The sequence below is a fragment of the Manacus candei genome, unplaced genomic scaffold, assembly GCF_025592945.1.
Source record: "Manacus candei isolate 608988 ecotype Guabito, Panama unplaced genomic scaffold, ASM2559294v1 h1tg000043l, whole genome shotgun sequence".
Taxonomy (NCBI): domain Eukaryota; kingdom Metazoa; phylum Chordata; class Aves; order Passeriformes; family Pipridae; genus Manacus; species Manacus candei.
The window spans coordinates 9,291,097-9,301,102 of record NW_026138091.1 but is presented as its reverse complement, the minus strand read 5'-3'; the positions used below and the strand labels follow the sequence as shown (position 1 = coordinate 9,301,102).

At 41.3% G+C, this 10,006-nt stretch overlaps 1 protein-coding gene across 2 annotated transcripts; it reads left to right on the top strand.

The window, feature by feature from the left end:
* The first annotated feature begins 9 nt into the window (after positions 1–9).
* On the top strand, positions 10–7,268 carry ATP23 (ATP23 metallopeptidase and ATP synthase assembly factor homolog). 2 transcript variants are annotated; one of them, XM_051795855.1, is made up of 6 exons: positions 10–331; positions 1,596–1,641; positions 1,744–1,825; positions 2,457–2,594; positions 5,563–5,646; positions 6,572–7,268. In XM_051795855.1, exons 1-6 carry the CDS (start codon positions 151–153, stop codon positions 6,773–6,775), a joined length of 735 nt encoding a protein of 244 aa, XP_051651815.1. In that variant the 5' UTR covers positions 10–150; the 3' UTR covers positions 6,776–7,268. The 2 variants fall into 2 exon arrangements, with proteins under 2 accessions (XP_051651815.1, XP_051651816.1); XM_051795856.1 differs by having other exon boundaries at positions 205–331; positions 1,559–1,641.
* Positions 7,269–10,006: the final 2,738 nt, after the last annotated feature.

The window sequence follows — 10,006 nt, the reverse complement described above, 5'->3', positions numbered from 1 at the left end:
GGAGCGCGGGCGGCGATTGGCGCTGCCCGGCCCCGGCGCGGTGCCCTGAGCCTTGAGCCCTGAGCCTTGAGCCCTGTGCCCTGAGCCCTGTGCCCTGTGCCCTGTGCCGCAGGGACGGGGACCGGTGGGAGCGGGAGGGCACGATCGGCCATGGAGCATGGGGAGGGTGACTCGCCGCCTGCGGCCGAGAAGAAAGGGGCGGTGGAGGAGGATGATTTCGGCTATCGGCTCTTCCCAGATCGGAACAAAAAGCCGCAGAGCTTCCTGGTCCGCAGCCTTTTCACCTTCCACAACAAGTGTCAGTTGATGCTGAGGATGACCCTGGAAACGAGTAAGCGCTTCCCCGTGCCCCGGCGGGCCCGGCCTTGGCGCAGCGGGGGCCCTGGCGTGGGACTCGTGCCGCCCGTGTCCCGCCGCTGTGACCTTGTGCCGCGGGGTCTCGGAGCTGCGCCCCCTCCGCTGCCGCTGCCCCGGGGCGGCCGGACGGACCCCAGCAGGTGGCGGAATGGGCCTGCTGCTTTATGAACGCGCTGGTTTTGCCTAACACAAGTTATTTCGAAAGTGGCCAAGAGGGCGTTTCCTTTCCCTAGCAGAAGGTCCTTCTCTAGCTTTTTTTTCCCTGAGAAATTGAGATGATTTGTCAATTTCTGTGCATTTGTGCCCTTTTCACTGTGTGATGTTGACTATGAGTGTTTGCAGCAAACGATGGTCACTGTAAGTCGCTCTGTTTATACTAGTGGTAGAATAACTATCAGTCAGGAGTGACTTGATTCCTGAACAGCTTTGACTCTGTATGCTGGGCTGCATCAAAAGCAGCGGGGCCAGCAGGTCGAGGGAGGTGTGATTCTCCCCCTCTCTTCTGCTCTCATGAGACCCTACCTGGATTACAGTGTCCAGCTCTGGGACCCCCACTATAAGAAGGACATGGAACTGGTGGAGGGAGTCCAGAGAAGGGCCACCAAGTTGATAGCATGACTGGAGCACCTCTCCTGCAAAGAAAGGCTGAGAGACTTGGGGCTGTTCAGTCTGGAGAAGAGAATGTTGTGTGGAGACCTCATAGCAACCTTCTAGTATCTGAAGGGAGCCTACAAGGAAGCTGGATAGGGACTCTTCATAACAAACTGTAGTGATAGGACAAGAAGTAATGGGGAAAAGAGGGGAAATTTAGGTTATATATACGGAAGAAATTCCTTACTCTGGGGGTGGTGAGGCACTGGAACAGTTGCCCAGAGAAGTTGCAGGTGCCTCATGCCTGGGAATGTTCAAGGCCAGGTTGGATGGGGCTCTGACGAACCTGGTCTAGTGGAAGGTATCTTTACCCATGGCTGGGGATTGGGACTAGATTATCTTGAAAGTCCCTTCCAACCCAAACCTCTCTATGATTCTGTATCACTTCACATAGTCAGAACTATAACAGATGCCTGTTGCATTGTATTGAGGTTAAATACTGCAAAGTATGAATTTGCATGTATAGTGCTTTTCTTGATTTTTTTTTTACTTGACTGTGTTTGTATTTTGATTTTATAGATGACTTTCAGAACTTTTGTTTTGAATGTAGGGATTTAGAGAAATTGATTGCAGCAATGTTTTTCTAGATCCATATGCTCAACTGCTCCTTGAGGCTATGAAGCAATCTGGTTGGTACGTAAACTAATGCATCTTGTTCTGTGTAGTAACATCACTATTGTAAGTAGTGACTGATGTTTTTCAAATTCTTTAACTTTGTTTGTTTGGGCCTTTCAGCACTGTCTTCAATGACCGGCACTTTTCTTGTGAAAACTGCGATGGCTGTGTCAGTGGAGGTTTTGATGCTGCCACATCTCAGGTAGGTGTTGGACATAGCCCCCTTTCAAAGTACTACAATTTTTTTAGTGTTTTGTTAGTAGGATTAAATTTACCAACACTGATATTTGCGTTAGTAATGAAAACCAGATAAATGAAAGATGTTCCATGGTACTGAAGGGAGATCTCATTGCAGTCTACAACTTCCTCGTGAGGGGAAGAGGAGGGGCAGGCACTGATATCTTCTCTGTGGTGACCAGTGACAGAACCTGAGGGAATGTCCTGAGGTTATGTCAGGGGAGGTTTAGACTGGATATTAGAAAAAGGTTCTTTACCCAGAGGTGGTTGGGTGCTGGAATAGGCTCCCCAGAGACAGGGTCACAGCACTAAGCCTGTCAGAGTTCAAGAAGCATTTGGACAATGCTCTCAGGCATTGTGTGACTCTTGGAGATGGAGGGCCAGGAGTTGGACTTGATTATCCTTGTAGGTCCCTTCCAACTCAGCATATTCTGTGTGATTCTATATTGGAACTAATGTACTGCAGAACGATAAGGTTGTTAATGTTGAAAAACAATGATCTAAATACACTAAATGCTGTAGATGATGTGTGCTCTGAGAAGTAAGGGAGGTATTGAAACTTGTTGAAAAGGATTCTTTTATTTCTTCTTCCTCAGATTGTTCTGTGTCAGAACAACATTCGCCAACAATCCCATATGAACCGGGTGGTCACACATGAATTGATTCATGCATTTGATCACTGTCGTGCACACGTAGATTGGTTTAAAAACGTCAAGCACTTGGCATGTTCAGAGGTAAGTTAAAATGCTTCTAATGTCATTTTATTAATTACTGCTGGTTATTAGAAATGCTTCATGTTATATGGTCTGTTACACACACTTCACTTATTTTGATCCTTTTTGTCCTTTCTGTCAGGTCAACCTAAATAGCTTCATTCAGAAAACAAATACTTAGTTTTCACAAATATTAGTAAGTTAATGTCGTATCAGTAGAATGATCACTGTGAGTATAGACATAGTACGAAGTGGTTATTGACAGATGAGAGTAGTTAGAAGGGAAAACATATTCGCACATTATTCAGATGTTTATAGCATTCTTTTTCTCCTGTGCAAATCTTGGTGTGTTGGGTAGTTTTCACAGTAGTACAGTAACTTTATTTTTGTTTAGATTTTTTTGATTAACGACAAACTTGTCTTTTCCTGTCACATTCATTTTTTGAATAATTGTGATATTGCTAATAGTACACTGTAGTTATGACTCCATGTCAACTGGATGGGGCTCTGAGCAACCTGATCTAGTGTGTCCCTGCCCATGGCAGGGGAATTGGAACTAGATGATCTTTAAGGTCCCTTCCAAGCCAAATAATTCTATGATTCTATGATTTCAGAGCACATTTTCTGCTTAAAAGGCTTTAATAATTGATGCTTTAGGAAGTGAAATTAAATGGATCACAGGTTGGGAAGGATTCCTCTTGTGCATATGATCCATGTGTATTTGCATGCTTTTATTTCATTTCTGATATAATCCATATTGTTTGGCCACAGAAAAACTCTTATGATTAATCTTATGAAAGTATATACTCATGACTTTGTGAATTAGGTATTTTTTAACTGTTTTTTTTTTAAAAATACATAAAAATATTATGGTGGCTTTGTTTCTGGTTTGTTTGGGTTTTTTTAGGCCGTGGGTTTGTTGATTTGTTTGTTTTTAATGAGAACTTATTTGATCTAGACTTTAGATGTGCACAAGTTTCACCTATAAACAGTATGTGAGGTAACCAAAATTATGAGTTGTTACTGAACAAGTCAGATTTCATAAAAATTCATTTTAATTCATTAATTGAATTCATATTTGCTGTAGAAAAGAGCTACTGTCACTTATTATCTTTTTATAGGTAAGACTTAATGAAGTAACCTTATGTGGTATCAATAAAACCATTCTGCCAGGAACCCACTGAGCCATTCTCTGACTTCCCCTCCTCAATGGTACAGGGGACAAAAGTAAGATTCAAAAGCTCATGGATCAAGATAAGGACATGGAGGTCATTCACCAGTTGCTGTCATGGCAAAAATACACTTGACTTGGAGAAGGTTAATTTAATTTATTGCCAATTAATGACAGAATAGGATAGTGAAAAATAGAACTAAAAATACCTTCCCCCTCCTCTCAACTTCTTCCCAGGCTCAACTTCACTCCTTCATTCCTGGCTCTTCTATCTCCTAACCTGCCAAGCAGCATGGGGAGACAGGGAATGCAAGCTGTGGTCAGTTCATAACACTTTGTCTCTGCTGCTCCTTCACCCTCACTCTGTTCCCCTGATTCAATGTGAGGTCCCTCCCACAGATTACAGTCCTTTGTGAACTGCTCTGAGTCTTTCCCCTGGGCTGCTATTCTTCAAGACCTGCTCTAACTTGAGTCCTTTCCACAGCATACAGTCTTTTGGGGATGGACTGCTCTAGCATTGCTCCCCCATGGCCCACAGTGCCTGACAGAAAATCTACTCCCACGTGGGCTGCAGCTTTTTTCAGGGCATGTCTGTCTGCTCTGTCATGGTGTCTTCCTTGGACTGCAGTGTGGATTTCTACTCTACTGTGTTCTTTCACAGACTACAGGCGCTCCTCTGATGCCTGGAGCACCTCTTCCCCCTCCTTCTTCACTGGTCTTGGTGTCTGTGGGGTTGTTTCCCTCACATTTTTCTTACTCCTCTGTCTCTGTCTACAGCTACCCTGTAACGCTTGTTATCCTTTCTTAAACATGTCATCACAGAGATACAACCAGCCACTAATGGTCTCAACTTTGACTAGTGGTGGGTCTGTTTTAGAACCAGTTAAAGCTGGTTCTTTCTGACATGGGGGCAGCCGCTTGTCCTGTCTCACAGAAGCCACCCTGGCAGGCATCTCACTGCCAACATCCTGCCATGTAAACTCAATACAGTAATTCAGAATTATTAACTATTGTCTGTTTTTTGTCTAAGCATTTACACAGTGCAGAATAAAGCATGTAAGCCTCAAACACAAGTTTAGAGAATATATGTATAAAACAAGATTGTGCATGTTCTTGCTCTCGTTGAGATTATGGGTTTACCTAAAGTCTTCTGGTACTTACTTTATTACATGGTGTTTACATTTTTTGTTGATAGCTTTTTAATTCTTACCTTTCATATTTTCCATTAATTTATTCTCACTCTGGTACTTAATTGTAGGAAATCACAGTTTATTTACATTTCCTGACAGACCAGGTAGGGCACAGTTGGAACAGTTGGCAGACAAAAGAAATTACAGTGTACAGAACAAAACAGTTAACAAGTTAAACCATACATACTCATTTAAATGTGGCTTTTTGCAAAACAGATGGGTTACTGCTCTTCTGGGTATTGCAGCTGTAATCTTTGAAAGGTATCTGCCTTTCTTTCTGACTCTTGTAACAGCTTCTGATATAGATTGGGGAGAATATTACTTTCCATGTTCTTCTAGCAGTTTATATACACATATACACACATACATATGATCTCTACTGTAGGAATATGTGAGATGTAGTTCCTGGAAAAACTTAAAGGTTGCTGTAGTAATATTTTGCAGTTCACTGAGGCTGAGAGGGTGGATATAAAGGGTAACAGGTACTTAAGAAACTAAAGTGGCCTTGGGAATAATCTCTACCAGCAGTCACCAGAAAAATACTGAAGAAAAAAATTTGTTACAACTTTTTTGACATTGTGTTTTCATGTGTTTCTCTGATCTTGTGGCTTTGTATTTTTCTCAATAGATTCGAGCTGCTAATCTCAGTGGAGACTGTACATTGATGAATGAAATAGCCAGGTTTAAATTTGGATTGAAAGGGCATCATCAGGTAAAGACTGCAAATGTTAAAGTCTAATCATTTTTTATGAGCCATCGTTACCTACTTGATCTCAACCTTCTGCACTTTCATACCCAAAAACATCAGAAAAAGAAGTAGATGCCATGGGCTTGCTGTTTTCTCTTAACTAACCTTTAATGATTGATGTTAATTTTTTTTCCCAGCGTGTTATTTTTATTGGAGTGAAATTCCTGAATACTTAGTAATATCATAAAGCAATACCATTGACAATGGATGCCTAATAAGAACCAGACAAAAAACAGGGTTTGCAGGAAATGTAGTGGGAACATTCTTTTTAAAAGTCTTTGAAAACTGGAGGAAGCAGAATGACCAGATTTCTGAATAACCATGTGTATTAAGTCTTACAAGAATTAATTTTTGTAAATAGTAATGAAGCCTACAGATTGAGTCACAATTAATTGCTCATGTTAGAGTGGCAGTAGCTTGTAGCTGATATTTACATCTTTTTTATGTTTTTGTAGACAAACTGTAAGAATAAGTTACCATAAAGAGAGGTATCAAATACCAATAGAGAAGTCATTCCTTTATGTTTTATAGCATTTCAGTGTGAAACTAACTAACTGGTATTTATGTCTGTTTTTTCTGACATATTTTTCTTATGTGCAGGATAAGTTTTACAAATACTTGATACCTACAAAAATGCCAAATTGTGTTTTAATTTCTGTTCTAAGGAATGTCTTTTAATTATCACATGGTTTTTGTGTACATGGAAAACTAAACCACATAATTAACAGAGGATAAAACTAAGATATACTATAATGCTTACTACAGGCACTGTTTGACTCTTCTGTGATACAAAATTATTGCCTATGTAGTAGGAGTTACTACTTGACAAAATCTGGAAAAAATTTATACTAATAACGTCAGATTTTTCTTTATCTTTTTCCCCCTTTAGACTTGTGTACGAGACAGAGCAATTCGTTCCATTCTGGCTGTTAGAAAAGTTAGCAAAGAAACAGCTGAAAAAGCTGTGGATGAAGTTTTTGATGCCTGCTTCAATGATCTAGAACCTTTTGGAAGAATCCCACACAGCAAAGCAGATGCAAGGCGTGCTTATAGAGACTTTCAGAACAGAGATCGCTATAATGCTAATTTGTAAGGGGGGAGAGGAAAACACGTGAGAAATTGTTAATTCTCTGTTCTGTAACATCTGGAGTTACAGTCTGTGCACACAGTGCTGGTGGAAAGGGCAATTCTATCAAATATATCAATTAATTTTGTAAACTTTTTTCAGGAGCCAGCTTCCGTGGAAGTAAACAGGGTAAATGAACAAGACTAAAAATCGTGTTTCCTCACCTGTTATTCCAGGAAGATAATTTAGTATATACCAAATGACTTGTCAGAAATAATGATCTGCGCATTTCAATGCACATTTAATTCTTTTCAATCTGACTGACTAGGAGTTGGTTTCTAAAAGTTTTGTTGTTACTAAATAAATCTTTTCATTTCCACCATCTTTGATACACAGTCATGAAGTCAGTGATCTTAATCACTCTATTTTAAAAGATGAGCACCCGAACTACAGCTTGAGGGTCTAGATTTAATAACTGTGGCTAAACCTAAAAATAATAAACTGCTGCGTTTGTTTTTGAGCACCTCTTGAAATTCTTGGGAGGTCTAACATTTATTAGTGGTGGGAAAGCTTTTGTGACTTGAGTCCTTTATGCCCTGAATTGCTGCTCCTGTACTGATTTTCTCTGGTGGTGGAGGACTGGGTATGATGATGAGTGTTGCCTTCTCCTGTTCTGTGTCCCAATATATTTTGTGATAAGAGGACTGTCAGTGTATGAAGCTTTGTCAGGCAACACATAACTGTGAGATTTGGCTGCAGTGGGGCAACAGGCTCCCTGGTGAGACTGGAGCAGGAGTGAGGTACTGAACTGCTCAAGTAAGGAAAAGTCAGCACATGCACAGATTTCAAGTGCCCGACAGATGCTACAGCTGAGAGGGGAAGATCCTCCCATGTACCTCCAGAATTTGGCAGCCTCTGACAGGGCTCTTTGACTGTAGCTTTGGGCTTGTGCAATCCACCTATTTATTTCACATGCCTACAATGTTTTGGATCTGACAATCATTCTGTAATTTCCTCCTGAGAAGTATTCACTCATGTCATTAGCCTCTAGCCCCATGTCCTGCTTCTAAGGTATCACTTGGGAACAAGATTCCTGAAGAAGACAATAGAGCCAGCAGTGTGTTTTCCTGACCAGTAGCAAACAATTTGAGAAAATTCACACCTAAGCACTGCCCTCACAAAGGATAAAACAACACATACTAGAAGTGTCTGAGAGGTCTAATCAGCCTGACTTGTCTGAATTGTTCTGTTTGTGTTGGACTATGTGTGTAGGTGTAGCATAATTCATACCTACAGGAAACATTATTTCTGGCACTAGGCATTAATGCAGATCCCTCAGAAAGTTATCCCACTTGTATTGGAGGAAGTTGTCTTGACAAAGATTCCCCAAACCTGTGCTTTCAAGAGTGTTAAAGAATTTCAAACGGAGATTTCATAATCTTATTTTCTTGGGGTAATTCCATCCGTGACTGACATAATCGCATGGCTGAATATCTGAACAGAAAAAAATGGGTATATAATACCCTGGATACCTATAGAGAAAATTACAGATTGAGTCCTAAGCTTCCCATGTTTGATGCAGTCTATATAGACCTAGGGTTTCCAAAATCCCCTGGGGATCAGAGATGCCTTGAAAACAGCATAATCTTATATGTCAATATTCCCTTAACCTTTACTTCTCTTCAAATCACCGTTTTGGTCAGTACAATGTATGACGCTGAGTTTTTTATGCTTCTGACACATACTCTGACAGATAATTCCTTCCCTTCATTATACCTTACTAACAGAAGTTCTGCCTTAATTAATGTGTGTGTGTTTGCATTTATATTTTGACCAATATATAGTTTAAATATATACATTTGTTCGCTATCTAGGATAAGCTTTATAAAGTTTACTTGGAAAATACAGCAATAAAAACTAGAAAATGTAAGCATGCAAGCTACTTTTTTCCTTCAGCATTTTTGATAGATGAACATGATCAAAATCTTGGAAAGAAAGTATTCCAGAGATATCTGTAAGAAATGTTGGTAACAAAGACTACATTGAGCTATATGAAAACATATATATATATATATATATAAAATATAAAATCAGTATGAAATGTGATGTGATCTTGGGCACAGTGATCACAAAACGTTTGAGTTTGCAATTCTCAGAGAAGGAAGGAGGGGACTCAGCAGAACTGCTACCTTGGACTTCTAGAACTCAGGAAAAAAAGAAGAGTTGATGACCTTTTGAAGGGACAGGCAGCTCAGGAGGAGTACAAGGGTGTTTTGAGGTTATGCAGTGAGAAAATTAGAAGGGCCAAAGCCCGACTAGAACTTAATCTGGCTACTACTGTAAAAGGCAATAAAAATGTTTCAATAAATGCATTTGTGACAAAAGGAGGGCTAAGGAAAATCTCCATCATTTATTGGATATGGAGGGAAATGGATGATGCAAAGGATGCAGAAAAGGCAGAGGTGCTTAATGCTTTCTTTGCCCCAGTCTTAAGCAGTCAGGCCAGTTGTTCCCCGAGTACCCAGCCCTCTGAGTGAGGAGATGGGTGCGGAGCAGAATGAAACCCCCATAATCCAAGGGAAAATGGTCAGTGGCTTGGTACACCATTTAGACACACAAAAGGCTATGCAGCTGGGTGAGATTCACTGAGGGTTACCGAGGAAGCTGGCAGAAGTGCTCACTGAACCACTTCCCATCATTTACCAGCAGTCCTGGTCAAACAGGAAGGTCACAGTTGAGTGGAGGTTAGCAAATGTGATGCCCAGTTACAAGTAGGGTCAGAAAGAGGATGCAGGGAACTACAGGCCTGTCAGTCTGACCATGGTATTGGGGAAGGTCATGGAGCAGATAATCTTGAGTGCCATCATCTGGCACATACAAGACAACCAGGTGATCAGCATGGTTTATGAAGGGTTTATGAAAGGCAGGTCCTTCCTGACCAATCTAATCTGTGACAAGGTGACCTCCTTAGTGAATGAGGGAAAGGCTGTGGATGTTGTTTGCCTAGACTTCAGTAAAGCCTTTGACACTGTCTCCCACAGCATTCTCCTGGAGAAACTGTCTGCTCATGGCTTGGAGAGGTGCACTGTTTGCTGGGCTAAGAACTGTCTGGATGGCTGGACCCAGAGCGTGGTGGTGAATGGTGCTACATCCAGCTGGTGGCGGATGGTGTTCCCCTTGACTGGGACCAGTCCTGGATCTGGGCAAGGAGATTGAGTCAATGGTCAATGATCTAGACAAGGGGATCAAGTTCACCCT

Coding starts and splice junctions, on each gene's coding strand:
- ATP23 (XM_051795855.1), top strand. CDS start 151: ATGGAGCATGGGGAGGGTGACTCGCCGCCTGCGGCCGAGAAGAAAGGG. Junction 332..1,595: donor GAGGATGACCCTGGAAACGA/GTAAGCGCTTCC, acceptor ATGTTTTTCTAG/ATCCATATGCTCAACTGCTC. Junction 1,642..1,743: donor GCTATGAAGCAATCTGGTTG/GTACGTAAACTA, acceptor TGGGCCTTTCAG/CACTGTCTTCAATGACCGGC.